This window comes from Phocoena phocoena, chromosome X (assembly GCF_963924675.1).
Source record: "Phocoena phocoena chromosome X, mPhoPho1.1, whole genome shotgun sequence".
Lineage (NCBI taxonomy): Eukaryota > Metazoa > Chordata > Mammalia > Artiodactyla > Phocoenidae > Phocoena > Phocoena phocoena.
In genome coordinates, this window is record NC_089240.1 from 117532596 (window position 1) to 117553055 (window position 20460).

Consider the following 20460-nt stretch of genomic DNA (forward strand, 5'->3'; position numbering starts at 1 on the left):
GGAAGATCCCACATGCCGCGGAGCGGCTGGGCCCGTGAGCCGTGGCCACTGAGGCTGCGTGTCCGGAGCCTGTGCTCCGCAACGGGAGAGGCCACAGCAGTGGAGGCCCGCGTACCGCAAAAACAAAACAAAACAAAACATAGAAAACTAATAGCTGATGGTGAGAGCTTCAAGGGAGGTGCCAGGACTATAGAAAGAAATCCGATATCCTCTTAAAGCCATGCAATGCGGAGGCGCACAAACGTGGGAACCACGGCACTTCTTGCCCAGCACTGTGCTGGAACTCCAGAAATGACCCAGTGTCATCAGGAGAAGGTGACGTGGTATCCGGTGCCTCTGCATATGGAAGAGAAGAGTGCAGCACATTGTAAAAAGATTTCCACTAAGGAAAAAGTTCTGATGCTTAAATGAGTGACTTGCTGTTATCTGGAAAATCTAATTATGTAGAAACTGACAGTGCAGGATGAAAGAGATAATGCTTAAAAACAATGTGAAAGGCAGCTGTTAAGGAAATGTAGCAAAGGCAGGGGGAGGCGTTCAACAAATATATTTGAAAAGTAAATTCAATTTCTAACCCTGTCTAGTCCCCCTCCTGCCAGGATGCCTAAATAAATGAATGAGTGAGCAAATGAATGAATGAATGCAAATTGTCCTTCCATGGGTCCCCCTCCTCAGGGCTGTTCTACGGTTGTTGGAGCTAATGCTGTGTCAAGGTGTCGGAGATGGACAAGGGCACCTGTCTGGTCCTCAGTCATCATCCACACTTATACCCGAGAGGTCCATCATCCCAATCTACACAGTGTCTCCCACAGCCAGAAGCTCTCCTGGCTCTTGCCATGTGGAGGCTTGGAAGTCTCTGCCAAGGCTGGCTGGCTAGGATCCTGTCTCCCTAGAGGCACCCGGCTGTTGTCCTCTCTGTTCCTGCTGTTACCCTGTAGGTGCTGTTCTGCAGAAGAACATAGGTTCTGCCTGCTCTTTGCACTCAAAGGCCCCCTCCTCATTTCTCCTCCCCAAGACACTCTCTGCTCATGACTCCCCTTTGCCCTCTTCTCTGCAAACCTTCTACATTCTTCTTAATGATCTGCCTTTGCAACACAGCCAAAAGCTGTGCAGGCTGTTTCATGTTTTCCTGGTACTATATACTGCTTAAGGTAATGAGCTGGCTATCTGTTTGAATATGGAGAACGTAAAGGGCAAAATGCAAAAAACACTCCTCCCCCATCTTGTCATCTCTCTCTCTCCCTTGGCAGTTCAAGCCAGTTGAGAAATAGGCTCAGGCATCAATCAGATAAAATGCACTTGCTCATTTATGATGTGTTTGTTAAATAGCATCTATGGTCCCAGAATTGCTCTAGGCGTTAAGAACACAGAAGTGCCTGAAGCAGTCAAGATAGCCATCTATTATTTGCAAAGTTGCATTTTAAAACTTGGCTTAGCTTGCAGTGGAAATGACATACCTGAATTGAATTTATCCATTGTAGTCAAAGACTTCAGTGGCTGGAAAACTGAAACCACCCCTTCACCCTTCCAGTATGATTCCCTGTCCCCAGTGAGCTCACTGCATAGAAGATCCAGGGATGGAGAAAAGAACACCAGCAGACTCGAAGCTGGCAGCTCTAAAAGAGAAGGGGCAGAGCAGGCTGAAACACACACACGTGTGTGCACGCGCACACGGAATAAACCCTTCTCCAGGCTCACCCATTAGTACTCGAGTGGGTGGAGAGAGGGACAGAAACCTCGCTCCACATGCTTCAGGGAGGATGAGAGTTCCTATTTTATGGGCGGAGGCAGGAACATGAAGAGGGAAAATTACTCCCTTTGCAATTAATATTGCAATTTTATCCAGACCCTTGTGAATTTTAAATTTTGAATATGATGTAGGTGAACTTATCTAGATATGCTTACTCCTTCATTTTGCTCTAGTGTTTAATCTTAAGTGTCTATTATTACTAATTGAGAAGACTATTATACAAGGGCCTTCTACTTCCATTAAGCTATGCATCCATAAAAGTTTTCATCTGTATGTATCACACTAAATATATTACAGAAGTGAGTTCAGATTAGATGCATTGCTCGCACTTCCCAGCTCTGCTCTATTCTGTGAGGATGGGGAGTGACTCCCTTCAAGCTGTTTCCCAAGATGGCTGGCTTCCACCTGGGTCCAGCCAGTGACAGGCACTGGCTGGAGGCTTGGGGGCAGGTGGCAGAAGCCAGGGTGTTTGTACCTCAGGTTGCATCTTTAACAGTGGCTGAGTCTGCTGTTGTTCCAGCTGCTCCAGGTAGGTCCACCATGATTCCTGTTTCTGCCAAGTGACCAGGCCACAGCATCCAGGATCGCCACCTTCTTTTCGTCCCCTCAGCCTGAGTGGTTCTGGCCTCCTACTCTTTCTAATCTCTGGGCTGCTTTACAAAGAGCCCCAGTTGGCTGTGCCCCTCTGCCATCACATGTGTAATCAATTCCCCGTTTTAAGTTCCCTCCATTTAAAATACATGGAATGGTCTCTGTTTTCTACTTTGGAGTTTGAGGCTTTTGCCTTGAAAACTGTCTTCATTTACATCTTTCTCAGATCATGAAAATGAACTCCATCAATTGAGTGGGGAAGAAAGAGTGTTCCATGGAAAACTGGTGTCTGACGATTTGTTATTAGGTGATCTATGCAAAAAGGTTTCCTTGGTCCAGTGTTTGGAACATAGTGGGTTAAAAGAAGTCAAATGGGTTTAATATTAGATCTCTCATAGAGTTTAATGTTCTAGTATGCATTGTAACTTAGGGCAATCATACACAGAACTTCCCAAAGTTAGTTAACCAGGGAACCCCCTTTTTCAAGGACTTTCTAATAACATTTCCCAGGACTCTTAATGCTTCATACAACCCAGTTTGGGAAATACTGAACAACAATCATCTCAGCCAGCCTTTTGCTAGGAGTGGGGTAGAATAATTTGAGATGGAGATTGCCGGCAACATTCCCACATTCTTACTTTAAGCGATGTACATATTTTAGATACCAGGTGGCTAGCCTGACGCCTCATTATTAAATTGAAGGAGCCTACTTGTATTCTCACTCAGATAGGGGGAAGCTGGTTTAGGAGGATAAAACTTGCCTCGGGAACCACCTGAAAAACATGAGGGAAACCTAGTTCAACATCAAATTAGATGGAAGGGAAAACCTGGGCCTAGGGCATTCTGAGGGCACCCACCTCAACCTTAAGGGCATTGGCATGAGTCTCATTCATGGTTTGACCTGGGGTAGACCGACGTATCCAGATGAACCTACAGGAAAAATGACTGCAGAAAGATTTTCTTTTAAATGATTGTAGACTCCAGCAGGACATGCTTTAGGAATCCTAGACAAACCGCAGTGCAGTGTAGGGGAAAACACGTGGATCAGACCTAGGTTCAGTCCTGAGGGACCAGGGACAAGATAATTAACTTATCTAAGCCCCAGTTTCTTTTTCTCTTTTTTTGTTCGTTTAGTTTTTTTGGCTGCGTGGCATGTGGGATCTTAGTTCTCTGACCAGAGATGGAACCCATGCCCGCTGCAGTGGAAGCGCAGAGTCTTAACCACTGGACTGCCAGGGAAGTCCTGAGCCCCAGTTTCTTTATCTTTAAGAATCTGGAATTTAATGATCTCTACACAGAGCTGTTGTGAAGATTAAATGAGGTACACAAAAGCATTCTGTAAAGTGCTATGCAGATATTTGTTAATAAATTATATTTCAGTCTTCTATAGTCAGCTCAATTTAATGCCCTCTCCCATTAATATTTGTATGCTTCATTATGTTTTAGCTTTACTTTTCAAATTATAATTTTGAAATAATTTCAGACTTAAGTTGCAAAAATAGTACAAAGAATTCCCATACACTCTCCACTCAGATCCCCCCAAATATAATCACAGCACAATTTCAAAAATCAGGAAATTAACATTGATATAACCTATATACCACAGTCAAACTTCATCAATTACTCCACTAATGTCCAATTTCTGGTCCAGGATCCAACTGAGGACCATACGCTGCACTTGTTATGTCATCTTCATTTCCTTGATCTGGGAATTTCTGGGTCTTCGTCTTTAATCATGTTAATAATTTTGAAGATTACAAGCCAGTTAAAGTGTAGAATATCCCTCAGTTTGGATCTGTCTGATGCTGTCTCATAGCTGACATTAACATTTTGCATTAATGTTGTGATTATTTATTCAGGCCATCAAAGGTGATATAATGATGGAAATGCAGTGTCCTGGTTAAGTGCCTGGACCCTAGTCAGAAGAACTGGGTTTAAATTCTGGTTCTACCAGACTGTGTGACCTTGGCTGGTGACTCAGTTTCCTTATCTGTCAGATGGAGAAATGTTAATACCTATTTCATAGGGTTGTCGGGATTATTAAAGGAGCGAACATATGTAAAGTTATTGGAACAGTGCCTGGCACATAGTAAATGCTATCTAAGTGTTAGCTTATATGAGGAGTTGGGATTTTAGTGGTTTTACTGGTAGGAAATATATCCTAACAAATTGATGAAGAGATCAAAGAAGCAGCAGGCATTTTAGCTATGAACATCCATTGCCCCTCTCCACCCAAAGAGCCAGGGCCAAAGACCTTTGGCTAGCAGGCATTCTGCTCCACCAAGAGGTGCACTGTTCTTTCAGCCAGAGGCCTGCTCATAGCACTTGCTCCTAAGCCCATGAGATGAGGACTTACTTGGTCCACAGTAGGTCCACGTACTAGGAACTGAGGCCACACTTCCTTACCCATCAGTTGCTGGGAAATACGTGTCAAATTAATTAAAAAATGTTGTGAAATAATTAAGCCCCCCATTTTCCTGACAACTATTCCCACAACTCAGGCTTTCAAGCTTCATTAGTATGCATCCAGCACTTCAGCTGCGGACACATTCACTGAATAACCATAGTGATAACCTCAGCCCCTAACCTTTGCATGTGCTTCTTGTTGAAGGGGCCAAACCACTCAGCCCCTCACAATACTTACTTTATTGGCCAATCCTGGGCAGACTCCACAGTGAGGTAGCGTCTTAATAGGCTGGATGGGGGAAGGGAAGGAAACCTGAACAGACTAATTCCAAGAAGGTAGAAAGAATCTAAGACATATCTATGAAAATTTGGTAAATGACAACTATTCATTAAAAATGTCAAAGCAACAACAAAACCCCTTAACAGAAAAATAGCAATGCATTCAGCTGACTAGCAAATGACATTTTACAAAGCAATCATGATCTTTTACCTCATCTGATCACCCTTCACCCCCAAGACACCATTTTATAGGCGAGAAGAGGACTGAGAGGGAAATGGCTCCAAGTGGCAAAGCTGAAACTTAACTCAGGTCTTACCTCCAGATATAGCACATTTCCCACTTTACAACAACAAAAAAAGAGGAAATGCTCTAAATGTAGGTCAAAGACTAACAGGATTAAAAGACTACAAAAATATAGAGACTGAGGTGTAAAAACGTAATGAAACCAGCTACAGTGGAGACTTTAGTTTCTTAGAAGTCAAGGAGGGCAGGGTTTTTCAAGGAAAAGGACTTTCACAAGGCCTCAGATGCAGGTTGAGCAACGACACAGGGAAGGAAGGGGGATGGGGAGAGGGGGAGAGAGGTGTAGGGGAAGGGGAGCGAGGGACAGAAAGGTGTACGCACACACCTTTGGCGTAAACACACACACCTTTGGCGTAAACACACACTATTGTAAAATCTCTGTATCTTTGGGTACTTAAGAATCAAATGATTTCAATGGGATGCAGACAGGGACCATGTATCGTACAACCTCCAATGAGCGAGCACTGCCAAGCACACAGCAGACTTTCAATACGTATTTGCTGATTTGGCTGGACTTTTACGTATGCAGCAACCAGATACAGCCTTATTCAAAACTCCCACAAATATCGGAAACTCCCCAAATTAGGTATTGCCCTCAAGTGCTAGTTGAACGTATGCAGAAATGGTCAGTCATTTGTGAATTGTACAGGCAAAGAGGAAATTAGAAACTTATTGCCCATCACCACATTGCTTCCATATTACTTTTACGTCAGACAGACCTTCCCAAAAAAGAGGCTAAAAATATCAATCATATCATACCAAAGTTTATTGATTACATCAAACAAAATTTCTGTAATGAAAAAGGCAAGTTGCATTCATAAAAGATGGCATTCACATTCATTATAGAAAGCAAAAACGATGTAAAAAATTGCTGAAGTGAAAAATGTAATATTGCAGTCCCATTTTGCAAGCTGAAAAATGATTTCGTCAACACTTGCATAAGATCTACATTTATATACTGCATGTTATTAAAAAATTCCATCACTAAATTATTATGGATTTTGCAAATTTAGGCTTGTATTTTATACTGTTGCTGGTGTAAATGTGGTAGATAGGGAATTTATGTTTTCAGTTTCGTAGGTAACATCCTCAAACAGTGGAGAACAGCTGTGAAAACTATAAGGACGTTTTGTAGTTCGAAATTATTCAAATGATGGGTATATGATCCTATTATTACATTTTACCCCTTTCTCTGACACAAAATAAGGTGGTTAGATTGTAGTGATAGGAATACTGGATGGCTTACTTCAAGTTATTCCATCTGCTAACCCCACGCTAACCAATTTTTTTGCTCACTAATAAAATATCTTTCAAAAAATAAAGTCAGGTCCCTCTCAAGGCTCTAGGCCATGATATTACACATCACTGCCGTCATGAATCTGAGCTGCAGTGTAATGTGTAGCTTATTAGACACAACTCTAAATCCCCCTTGTCTTTCTTCCAGGATGCAAGGAATTTCACATGCCACCAGTTATATTTCCACTACCCTAGATATTCTGATCATGTCAAATCTCCATGGTCTGCATTAAACAAGCCTCTCTAATTAAGGTCGGCTCTTTGTATTCACAGTCCTTATAATTCTTACGTAAAACAACAATAACAATACAGCAACAACTATAGAAACGAGAACAACAACAAAACATCGAAAACTTTCCTGGGTCTGATTTTTTAGCTCTTTGGAATAGGTAAAGAATATATTGACTTGCTTTTCAGCAGACTGCCCCAAATACTAGGCTACTAGAACACAGCACACTTAGGAAGGTGTGATGGCACCTAACAAAATACTCAAAAATAATACTGATATATGAGAACAAATGAAATAATGAAAAAAGGTCAGTAATGATGGAATGGTTTCTGACAACTGAAATTATGTCCTTTCTAAAATTTAAGAAAAATTACACCTAAACATTAACACAAAATATAAATGGAAGAATCAAATGTGCCATATGGACTTTATAAATACACTGGTATAGATTGAATCTAATACTTACTTCTCCAAATCAAGGTACAATATAAAAACTAATAATAGTACAGGCATGCCAGGAAGACAACCAAGAATGGAAACTGGTAAGAAAATACCTTTTAAAAGACCATTTCCAATCTAGTAGTCAAATGTAGTCACTTATATCCAAAAAAAGCGTGTGTATAATTTTAACATTTAATAAAGACACACCACATTTATATGTTTTAGGTGAACTCCTTAGGAGGTTAAAACCTCCCTCTAGTCCAGTAAGTCAAGGACTTTACCAAGGTGAATCTCGTGGTTTAGAGTTAGACCATTACTCTAGCCAAGTTTGCTAAGAGAGACAACATTCATGTTCAGAGTTGTGCTATGGACCCTTCCTCCTCCCAAATCGGCAAGTTAAAAAAAAAAAAAAGTGCTGCATATATGCACAGATGCAACCTCTTTCAAATAAAAACCATTAACAGTTTGAAATTAAGCTATTCTTCCTTCCTCTCCACAAAAAAAATGATAAAAGACTGATGTTCAGAATGGCCTTTATTTTTATGTAACTGTGGTTCTGCCCATCTTGCCTCAGATCCCAGTAAAACTAATATTGGAAAAATCTATTATATCTTAACTATTTTGAGGAGCTACCGATTGGAAATGCTTTCTTTTCAAATCTAGTAGCCTTACACTCATTAAGTGTAATCCAGAAGAACAAAAATAAATAATTTCTTTTGATTTTTGCAAAAATACCCAGCGTTAACATTCTTTCCACCTTTCAAGTTATTTGTTGGCAAGGATATTCTATCAAGACAAAATTAGCACGTGGGCGAACAGAAAGGATTAACTACTATCTGATGCACTGATTTAGTCCTCTTATATTTTCAAGTATTCCTTTCATATGTTGAAAAAAATAATTTAACATTATCATTCAGCAGGAACAAGAAATGTGATCTAAATTGCCTATTTCTTCTGCCAGGCAAAAAAAGTAATATTAGCAAAATCTATTCATTCCCATTGCATGACTTCTACTTTATACTATTGTATTTAAATCCATTCAGAGTTCATGGGTTAAAAGAGCACCCATTTGGTAGTTATTTTATTCTATCTAAAGCCAGAAATCCTAAATATTCTTGCTTTCAACCTTCATATAATTCGTAACTTAGAGCTTTGGCCATAACGGCTACTTACAATAACTGTAAATGCTTAAGAGAGTCATTTGGTATCTTAGTGGACATTTACTCTGAACCTTAGACATAAGATAGTGGTTTAGTTTGTTGCATATCAAGTATCCTGAGATGATAACTTTTTGTAGTTGCTTCTTCATGCTTTCTTTTAGCTGTAACCACTGTCAATATGCTTGTAGGACAATAACATAGGCAGTTCAAGATTCGGATTCTGAAAGATTTAAAATACACAGAGTTAAAAGTTTTATCTTAATAATAATGTAAAACCACCTGTTCAGCATTTTCAAAAATAAATCAAGTAGTAAATTTTGTTATGAGAATAAAACAATTGTTTTAACAAAGCTGCCAAGTTTTATTCACATGCAGGGAAAAAAAAAGTGACACAATAACCAATTTTGAATCCTTTATTCATTTGTCAGCTGAATAGATTCAGACTTGCTTTTTGCTTTTGGATTGCTCCAGGGTTCTTTTAAGAACTTTTACCACTAGGACAGCAGAGGCTTAGCTCACTAAGATCCCTTCTAGTCTGTGAGGGACAGAAGGGACATGAAAACAGGGACATTTTATTTAACTTTCTATCTCTAGCACCTAGCCCAGTGTCTGGCGCACAGCAGATGCTCAGGACATGTCGAATGAATGCATCAACTGTTTTTTGGTTGTTAATTATCACAAAGTCTGAAGATACATTGTTTTGAAAGACTGTTATGAAAGTACTTTTCCTTTACTTAAGGAAACATGTTTCCTCTCTGTAATATTGAAGTTAATTTTCTTTTTGGTAGATCATGTATCTATGAGTCAACTGACTCCTGTTTTTCTTATTCATCATCTTTTTAGAAAAGAAACCACAGAAATCTCCCTAAGAAATCTGTAGATTCTTCTTTGTCCTCTAAACACTATCACATGCTATGATCAGGATGGGGCATGATAGGGCAACTGATCAGTGAGTATAAATCAGGTATGTGGAGAAGTGGAAGTCCTATGTCAAGGGAGTCAACCTGACCCTTGATTCTCCACTCAAAAATCCAACTTTTTAAAACCTGAGTAGTGGAGGGCCTTAAGGGGTGTACTATTTTCTCCCCCTTTAGGTGCACCTTCCTTGCCATACTTGGACTAGAAGTTCTTTAGAATACCTTCCATTCCTTTTGATGTTCCATTTTCTCATATTATTTCTTCAGGTAGCAGGGTCAGGGTGACCCTAACCAAAATAAGGTTGCCATTCACATCGAGAACTTATAAAAGGAGTCAGGCAGTTCCCGTATCAACCAAGGGACAAACTCGGTGGCTAAACTAATTGCCAAATATTTTCTTTGGAGAAGAAATAATGTCACATGAAAATATATTCCTAGAAGAAATAACTACATTAAAAATAAAACAATCGTTTTTTGAAAAAAATTTCCTCAGTTGTGTTAGGCATTGTAGGAGTTAAGGCCCTGGAGAGACCAAAAGCAGTAGCAGTGTCTGCTACCCAGCCTAGTCTCCCAAACCACAGACCAAGCTAAGGCAAGCAATCCAGGGGGATACAAAATTCACTGGAAACAGTATAGCTAAGATGCATCACACAGCTTAGGACAAGGCTATCTGGAACAAAACAGTCAAAGACTTCGAAGGCTACTGGGAAGCAGATTCATTACTGAGGGACAACATAAGCAGGTGAGTCACTCCAAATGGGTAAAAGGATGTATGTAGACTGAGACAAAATGAATTGGCTTCCAAAATAACACTGCAGATGCAGACTGTGATGAACAGTAGGAGATAGAAGAACCAATGGATTCAATCCATTAGCTCAATTTTTATTCTTTGCTGGAGGGTAGGGAAGTTGACAGATGATGAAAACATGGGCCTATGAGGTGGACTCACAGTTGTTAGCATCACAGCAAACTGACCTGCAACTGTCATTCATGATGATCATTCATTTTTATGTGGGCATGAAAGACAGCCCTGCCCTAAGCCATATAGAGTTGTTTCCAAGCTGACAAGCTTGTAAACCTCATTCATGAATTATTCTACATTCCCATGGATGGATAAAAGACCTTTAAAGGTCTAGGGTGACAGAGGCCCCTGCAGTGGGAAACAGAGTACTCGTAGAGGAGTCATTCTGAGTTCAAGGATTCCTCCCATGGCATATCAATTCCCTCCAAATCTTTTTTTTTGGGGGTGTAAATGAAACAATGTTATAAAATTAATTCACTCACTTTTGGAAAAATTATGAAGCATTCTATATGATTAGGCTAGCATCCCCCTGAATGGCTAGGAAAGGTTTTACCTCTGAAAGTTGAAACATTTAGCTGGAATAAAACTTGACAGTACAAAAAGTGATTACAGTAGATTGGTTCATTAACATATACTTGGGGATCAGACATTTACAAGGACATTAAATATATACCTGGAAACACAGACACAGCACATGGAAGTACAAACACATTGAATTATTTTCACATAATTCCCAAAAGAACATGCAGTGCTAAAACTGACTTGATATTATACAGATGCAATTTTGGAATATTTATTTTCAATTTTTCCAAATCATCTTTTAAAATCAAAATTATATTTCCTAATCAGTATTAACATGCATTTTCACATGATGTCATGACAACATGCCCCTTATAAATTAAATATACTGTATTGCCCTTCAGTTCTGGAAAATGCCTAAAATTTTATTTGGGGGCTTAGCAAATTTAAAATATGTATTCCTCCATATTCCAAGTAATGCATCTTTATATTTTTGCAAAGAATAGTATAAAGTTCACCACACCAACAGCAGAGAAAATTTAGAGAGTGATATTTTCATTTTTTCTTTATAATGCTGTTAATCTGTTTCTTTAAAGCCAGCCCGCTTGTTTAACACTAGGTACCTGTTACAATATATTAGATTCGTCTGAGAATGCTCGTAAAAGAAGAGGTCTGACTGAAGGTCTGGTGGATAATGAGTCAGATGCCTTTTTACAGCTCAGATTTCTCTGTAATAGTGAGGTAAAGATACTTAAAGCATTTGAAGATTGGTTAACCCACCTGGTTATAAAAATGTAGGAAGAAAAAAATAATTTCCTACAGACTACTCCTCTGGCCAAAAGTACAAATGATTACACTACAGCAAATGCGTAACATTTAAATGAATACATTTAAAGACCTAAGAAAGTCTCCAACTCCAGTTGAATTGTTTTCATGGTAGAAGAATACAGACATTAGTAGTACGTGGCAAACTTGGGTTTTTGAAATGACACTGGTTAAGTTATGCGGTTGATGAAGTCAATATGGTTCGATTAGTAAACCTTACCATCCTTTTGGTGAACACCTCTGAGAGTTGTGCCGGTACTGTGAGTGTACTGAACAAAGAGAAATTTGTGCAAAACATTCCTGTCTTAGTGAACAGACTAGCTGTAACACACTGTGGCTTCTACTGCCACCAGGAACCAATGGGACTACAGACCTACAGTGCAAGTTTTTGAAAATCACTTTCTCTCCAGTGTGACAATTTGAGAAGGTGAACAAATGGTTAAAGGAAAATGACAAAATATTCTTAAGTATCAATAGAAGATGTAAAGATGAGTCATGAGAATTTTTCATAAAGAATCAGAAAATGATGTCAAGCAAATGAGAATGCAAGCAAGTTGGTACATTAAGAAAGGAAATCACCTTATTCACTCCAAGAGAAACTGTGATTGCTGGAAGTTTGAGAAAGCATGAAGATAGTAGATGTTCCTGAGGAAGGGAGGCGTTTCGTTACCTTGTTCACAATTGCACAAAAGGTGGAAAATTGCAGTAGAAAAAAGAGAAATGCAGAAACCAAAAAGAAAAAAAAAAGTAAATATTCTCTGAAATGTAAGACATTTAAAAAGAAACCTTGAGAATTCGAAGTTGAAATGACGTTAGTTTTGAAGACGTTACTTTCTGAAGTAAAAGTAGAGTTAGAGTTAGGAATAGTCTATTATATGAGCAAACTACTATTTCTCTGTATAGCAATTAAAAATTTTTTTTCTTAATGGGAAAACTGACTATTTTGAATAAAGTAATTTAAAAATATGTTTCTCATTGAAATAAAGCTCATCTCTAATCATTAACTCAGTAGCTTACACTGTTCAAAATCCACTGGTCAGAGAGCTAGGCTGAGGGTCCATCACCAGTCTATACTGAAGTAACTGTCTCCCCTATCCAATTGCACAGATGGAATATGAAGGAACTGACTGCCCTTGGGCAGTTCCAGGTTAAAAACCTAATCAAAACTAACATAATGGAAAAACTGTTGGCGAAACCACACTTCAGTGCCGTTCACCTCTGAACCAATCTTTAACTTCCTTTATTCTAACATAATTTGATCAGTTTCCCCCTTTTCTCCTACAGAGACTCTTTAAAAGCATTGGCTGAAGAGCTATGAATTTTTCCTTTAAAACACTTAGAAAAAGTAAAAATCGATAACTTACAGTTTAATCAGAAAACCTAAGAGGCTAGTTTTATTTTTTCTTATTCTGTGCCTGAAGCTATAGGCTAATTTATAGACTTGGTTTTGGTATTGCTCAAGCAAAACAGAAGATGAGTGGTCAACTATGCAGATGAGCTTAATGATTCTGCTAATCAAGATTACCCATATTATCTCCTTAGCAGCTAATGGAAATACGCTTACAAAAAGAAACCAGCTAAAGTAACACATATATCTAACAGAGTCTAATAAACATTTATACTTATAAAGGCAAATATTTTTATTTATTCATATATATTTTAACATAACTACATTTTTTCCTGTTCACATTTTACCTTAAATACAGTTGGTGACATGTTGGTAACATGCAAATTACCAATTGATAAAGTTAGAGAAATAAATATTTCGTTTCTGAGAAAAAAATTTTAAATTGCTCTGTCTTCTATTTTGTGGGCAAAAACCTTGCAACAAGATTAACATGATACCAAATCACCCACCCTGTGTTTAAAATACAAGCCCATCTATTTAAGACTGTAACTGAAACACATTTTGGTGTGCTCAAAACCTTGTTCCCAACGGTCAGAGATAGAAGTATTTCTAAGAAATAGACATTTTAGGGGTTAATAGGTTACTTTATAAAGGAAAACAAAAGAAATATGAAAGTACAGAAGGCAGCAGAGAGCATGGAAAGATTAAAGCAATAAAAAAACTGATACAGCTAGCAACTGGTTGGGGGAGGGTGAGAAGGATGGGAGATAACTAAAACAGTATGAAATTTCCACATTCCTTTGCAGTCATCTAGAGAGCTTTGACTGGCTCAAGTAGCAGTTTGTCAAAGAGGCCAATGCATAAAGGTTCCCCTCAACAGCCACGATGTTAGGATTCAACTTTATATTTGTCTAATTTAGATGACAGGACTGTTACCCTTAGAATTCTTGGTTCTATGTGACACTGTCAGGATTGCAACAGTAATCATCATTGTCACCATTGTTATTATAAGGATAAATTGTATTCTCCAAAGTGCTTTCTCTGGGAATTTTGCTCAGACACCTGACATTCTTCCTTTTCCTGTCTTCCACTCTGAAAGAGCTCCCTGAGTAATGGAATGTTTCCTCTTGTTTGTGCAGACCTCACATGCAAGGTATGGCCATGTTGCTGGGTCCATTCTCATTAGATTATAGTGTTTCCATGTCTACTAGGCAAAGTCAAGCCTCCTTTAGATCATGGTGGTTTACACGGGAAAACTTTACATAAAGATATGTGGAAAATTCCTCCGCTGGAAATGGGAACTGGTATTTACCAGTTGGCCAGAAGGTCCAGGTGTATTTCACTGATTAAGAGACAGCCCAAGAAATATGCTTAAGAGGGGACACAGCTTTTTGAAATACCAAAATCCTAAACTTTAAATTTCCTTTAAAGTGTTATCTGCTGTACCACTGTTCAGTGCTCCATGATAGTTTCATCATATACTTGTCAGCAGCATGGCCATGAGGCTTTGTCAGTTTATAAGCTAAAGAAAAGACCTATGATCCTTAATGATGGGACTCTAGCTCAAGAATTAACTACATTGCTGAAAATAAGGGTCTGAAAATATTTACCCCTGAGTTAAATGAGTGGGGGAACCTATTTTCGAAGAGAGAATTCTTTCTAATGCTAATATCATGACAGAACTCAGCTGTGGTGGAGGCTTCTGGAGGTAGTGACTTGGACCTTGAAATAGCCCAGCTGTGTTACAAGCCATAGTATTGAATCTACTGTTCTGTTTATACCTGCTTACAGAAGTGTTCCAAATAAGTCCCCTTTATAACTCAACTAGAGTGAGAGCTCCTTGTGAGAGGGAGCTACATCTGATTCTTCTCTGAATGATTAACACCTAGTACAGCAGCTAGCTTACAGTCGACCCTCGGGCAATGTGTGCTGAACTGAATAGAATTCAACAGAAGGCTGCTTCTATAATTGTTAAATGTAAATGGTTTAGCATCTTTCTCAAATGCCATAGACATTTTCTCTATCCACTGCTGAGTTCCCTTCTTAAAGCAGCTGCCAAGACTCACAGGAGGATAGCAGTGGCAGTCTACTTACCACAGGCATTTCTGGCTCTACATGCAAAGGATCCCTAGCTTACTGGATGAAGTCAGGGGGATCTTCTACCTCTAGCTCGGGACACACACTTTACCCCATTAGGGATTCTGTCAGGTATGAGGCTGACCCGGTGTAAAAGAGTCCTTTGCGTTTCTTTACAATGAGGCCGATGTCTTAGCAAGGGATATTGAACAAAGTAGGAAGTCACCCAGGATGCCAGACTGTTGGTCATTAAAATACTCTTTTCTCCTTTATCTTAGAAGTGGCCTCTGCCTCTTTGATGTGGCCAACTAGAGCCTTGTGTAAATAGATGTGACTTATCAGAGTAGTCATAGCTGCCATGTTTCAGTTGGCCTTTATGCATTCATATGCACTACTTTGCTCTTGCATTTTCTCACAAGGGGAAAAAAAGAAAAAAGAAAAAAAAAAAGGCAGTGCTGCTGAGTGCCCACAATGTTTTGTCTCATCTGCAAGTCTCACAATCCCATAGAGTCTGAAAAACCATTTAGCCTTTCAGACTCTGGATGTAAAGAGAGATGTTCATCAGTAGGTGGTTCAACACATGTTCACTGGTTCAATGACGATAGGAATAAATGAATGAATGAGTGAACGAATGAAGGTGATTATGGAAATTCTCCTGGTTGTTCTAGCATATCAGCAAGCCAAGCTACAGTACAGACACTGGAATTCCTCCTATCATGGACATAATCCATGGCAAACAAATCTCATGCTAAACCCTGGAAACATTCTACACTGCTAAGTAAAAAGGGCCGCAGTCCCAGAACTCCATGCTTTCATTCAACAGAAGTTTGGAATCTGCTGTTTGCGTGGAAAGAAAATGTTCTAAGTCTTTATCTGTGACTACCTTGTAGCATCTCTCCATTTAACTTATATAAAAACATTTAAAATATTTAGTAGCCATTTAGTTTATATAAAAGTCACCTCCAGGGCTTCCCTGGTGGCGCAGTGGTTGAGAGTCCGCCTGCCGATGCAGGGGACACGGGTTCGTGCCCCGGTCCGGGAAGATCCCACATGCCGTGGAACGGCTGGGCCCGTGAGCCATGGCCGCTGAGCCTGCGCGTCCAGAGCCTGTGCTCCGCAACGGGAGAGGCCACAACAGTGAGAAGCCCGCGTACCAAAAAAGAAAAAAGTCACCTCCAGCCAGTGTCTAATTTTTTTTTTAAAGGGCTTAAGGAAGAGGATAAGATGATATGTTTGAAGGTTTTGATTTCTGAGATTTTTGTCTCATCTTTACAGCATGAAGCTGGGTGTGAGCCATTATTTAGCATGAGCTCCATTACCCCAAATAAGAAAAACATCGAGGAACTCCTCAAAGTGTACTCCCAAATAAGGAGATCCTTCCTAGACAAATCTCTATTACAACAAGGCACCAAAAGATTTCTTACTGTGACATTTTCTGTTTGGCTTCATGCAAATTGCCACTTGAGCCATTCTGGGAGGAACCTGTTTTATCCCTGTTCAACTGGTATTAAAGGTATAATCAGACAAGTAAATGCCACTTTTCCATTCTAAGACTAAACATCAGGCTGGAGGGAGTTAGTAGGGGGTCTACCGGAAGGATTAGAGAGAGATTAAGCCAGTCTTAGGTTAACGTTACTGTGTGCAGTTCCACCCATAAGGCATGCAGAAGCAGGGAGTTAAGGCCAGTTCTGACCACCTAACTATATAGTGATTGGGCCGTGTATAGCAAGAATCAATGTGGCTTATGCCACTGATAATCTACTGCTTTTGAGTGGGGCTGAAGCTCCTCTCTTATACATCTAATCACTGAAGATTTTCCCACTATAATCATTTTAGTTCCCTATTCTGCATGATGCCAACCACTGGAATCAATCAATAGGAAAAAAAAAAATCAAGGCAAGCCAGTTTTGTGGCTAAAATGGTTGGCAAATTTAATGAAACAGATCAGGTAGATATAGCTTAGTCTAACTTCTTGAAAATATTGCCTTGGAGGGGCTACAAGATCTAACTGGTGTCAATATGATCGAAACAGGGTTTTGTTTGGCAAAATGAGCTAGTGTTGGTAGGAATATGACATATTTAATTAACATGTTGGTCAAAATTTGCCAGAAGTTATATTTTCAAGGCTAATCTATCCCTTTCAGTTTAAAGGCTTTTTCAGAAAGGCTCAAAAGATATCAGACAATGCAGGGCCAAGCGATTAGGCTGACAGAGGGTAATAACTTCTCATTCCCGCAAAAAATTTACCGTATAAGCAGCAAAAATAAAAACACACTCATAAAACAATCTTGAATTTTTACAAGTGTGTTCAAGAGGGGAAGGATGTAGAAACCACATCCAAGGAATTCTCTTTGGTTCAAATATACTGCTGGACAGACAGGGCTAGAAGCAACACAGAGATTAAGCAGCACTATAATTAAAGGAAGGGGAAAGGTTTGAAAGAGGCAAATTGGGATTATCAACTAAAAAAAATCTGCAAACAACCCATGGGGAAATCTCTAAGGTCAAAGCTGGAATGTTGGTGTGGAAATTCCCAGTGTGAAAATTCTAGGTTAAATTAAAAAAAAATCATTTTTTTCTGTTTAAAATTCCATATGGAGCATATGAGATACTCCATATGGATTGCTAAAGGTCACATAGAACACTATTAAGGAATCTACTTACCACCTGCATTGGATAACGAAGTTTTTTACTATACTTTTTATGCAGAAGAGGAAATTAAGTGATGAACCTGTAAGGAGGGGTTTAACATGCTGTAACTAATGCAATTCTCTAAATAAAGTTTTTAGTTCACGGCAGATATTGAAGCCCCTTCCAAAAATCAGGTGGTAATATAAACTTAGTTCTTACCCTGGCACTTCTTCTTCTTACATTCTTTAATACTATCAGGAGAATCTCAGGGAAAAGGCTGATAAATATTAGAAGAACTATGGCCAACCATGTGGATACAGAAGACAGCATTTGAGCAAATACAAAATACATTCTCTGTTGTTTGAGAAAAGGCCTAGAGTGGAAAGAAAATACATAATGGAAAAACAAATCAGTTCCTGTTATATGAAACAGTAGTGTAACTGAAACTTTTGTATTTAAAAGGAATCCTTGTTATGTACATTAATAAAAATAATTTTCTTTAGGACGACCCAGAAGTAGTAAACCGATTTCATTTACTAAATGTTTAGAAAGAAAAGGAATGATCATCAAAGGGGAAAAAAGATGCTAAAATGCATTTGACTTGAAAACAACTAAGCGATCAATTTTAAAGCTGCCAACTGGAGAACATTTATTTGCATTAGAAAATGCTGGAGGGCTTCCCTGGTGGTGCAGTGGTTAAGAATCCGCCTGCCAATGCAGGGGACACGGGTTTGAGCCCTGGTCCGGGAAGATCCCACATGCTGCAGAGCAACTAAGCCTGTGCGCCACAACTACTGAGCCTGCACTCTAGAGCCCGTGAGCCACAACTACTGAGCCCGCGCGCCACAACTATTGAAGCCCACGCGCCTAGAGCCCATGCTCCGTAACAAGAGAAGCCACCGCAATGGGAAGTCCGCGCGCCGCAACGAAGAGTAGCCCCCGCTCGCCACAACTAGAGAAAGCCCGCGCAGCAGCAACAAAGACCCAACGCAGCCCAAAATAAATAAAATAAAATAAAATAATTAAAAAAAAGAAAATGCTGGAGCTTCAGAGATATTCACAAGAAATGATGATTAATTTTTATGCTAACAAACATTTTACTTCCTTGGCTGTTTTTTTAATATAAGAAAGGATTTCTGGTCTACATTTGGAAATTTAAAAGACATTTTTATTACCACTCCCCACCCCCCCGCCCACAAAACCCCTATGTAAACATAACAAGGACAGTAGAGATTTTCTCTCTCAAATGGGAGGAATCTACCATTCTCATCCACAAATATATATTGAGTACAAGTGTGTACCAAGTAGGTTGACAGAAGAATATTGCTAATCACACATTAAGCCTTGGGGTCCAGAAATCCAGGAGAACGCCTCATTCTGCAGGGTTCAGTCTTCCACTGAACTGTTAGGCGACCACTGAGAAGTCCAGCCAGTTTCCCTTCCCTGCCGGAGCTGAACCAGAGAGCCTCACTAGGCTAGGATGAACGTTGTCTGAAGCTGAGGGGGAGGAAGTGCAAAGCAGCTGCTCAAGGTTGGGGTATACATCAGACTGTCCTTGGATGAGGAGCCTTAGGTAGATAAGTGGTTGGTGCCATTTAGTAGATCACAAATAGTGCTCACTGAAGATAAACTGGTTTCTCATTTAAACATTCATGTTTGTGCACTCTCATGTAACATGATAAAATCAAGCTCGTGGCTCTACACAGCTGATGACTAGACCGTGGAATATATGTGGAATAGATCGTGAGCACAATAGTGAGGTGGAGAAACTTATGAGGTCCAGGCTAAACAAGTTTTCTAGGGTTCCTGCCATAAAGAAAAGATTTCTACAGAGCTCTATTCCCACTCTAATGCAGAAGGGCACCCTGACTAATCTTCTAGGCAGTTAACTGAGGCACAATAAGGGTCCAGCAGACAACTGACACCTAGTCGTCACAGGGTATTCTTTTGCACAGTACCCTCTCTGTGATTAAAAGCTCCACATTTTTCTTTTTGATTTTGATGGCATCTATGGAGTTTTGCAGAGGAGCAGTAAAAAACAAAAATTATTATTCCTGGATGGGATTTGGGGATCAGAAATCATCATTCTCACTGCCCATCCCCAAAGAGGGGTGAGTCACAATGCCTCAGGGTTGAGCATGTCTGGAGATTAGCTGCAATCAGCATTCAGCTGAAGTATTACAGTTTCTAGTCACATTTTCTTGGTTGCTTTATAATATAAATTTTATATTCATGTAGTAGCTCAACTCAGACAGGTCTACTTAAGGATAGCACTATAGGCAACAAAATAAAACAGATTTATTAACATTTCATTTTTAGTAACCATCTCTAATGAATAGAAACAGGTGTGACAATATCTTAAATCATTTAAAGGATTTATGTTAATCAATAAGGAATAGTCTGGAAAGAGTGAGAAACTTTAGTTTGCTAGAAACATTTCATTCTTGTGGAAATTTTGCATAATTAGTTTAGATTCTGATTACACAGGTTCCTAGACAGAATTATGACCTTACAATTGTGTATTACATTTGGTTAATCAACTTTGATTCATTTGTATATTATTAAAGAAAACAGACTTCCTTCAGCTTCACTGCTTCAATAATTACTTATATAGGTGTCAAATAAATGCTGTAATTATACTTTCTGGAGCTGCTACTTCCATAAGTGATTAGGTTGTCCGTATTTTTATTTCTTGAGGCTTTTATTTTAAAAAGCTTTCCAAAACAGTAAGAGTTTCTTCTAATTAAGTCTCAAGGGACATAAACATGGTCCCCACATCTCTGTGATAATAGGGACTGTTTTGTACATATGATTTTGCTCAAACCAGTGAAAATATGTACTCCTAGAATCTTACCCTATGGCTTACTCTAGTCCTGGTCTCTGCTG

The 20460-nt window shown here is 39.2% G+C and overlaps 1 protein-coding gene across 2 annotated transcripts in view; it reads right to left on the reverse strand.

Moving 5' to 3' along the window:
- Window positions 1-6074: 6074 nt before the first annotated feature.
- Window positions 6075-20460, reverse strand: part of ATP11C (ATPase phospholipid transporting 11C) — a 100712-nt gene continuing 86326 nt past the window's right edge. The window contains exons 28-29 of one of the 2 annotated variants that reach the window (XM_065900883.1): window positions 17794-17947; window positions 6075-8676 (exon numbers count right to left, since the gene is read on the reverse strand). In XM_065900883.1, coding sequence (XP_065756955.1) covers window positions 8614-8676; window positions 17794-17947 — 217 coding nt within the window. In that variant the 3' untranslated portion in view covers window positions 6075-8613. Of the gene's footprint in view, window positions 8677-11320; window positions 11423-17793; window positions 17948-20460 lie in introns of those variants that run through there. The other variant, XM_065900882.1, reaches the window with a different exon arrangement.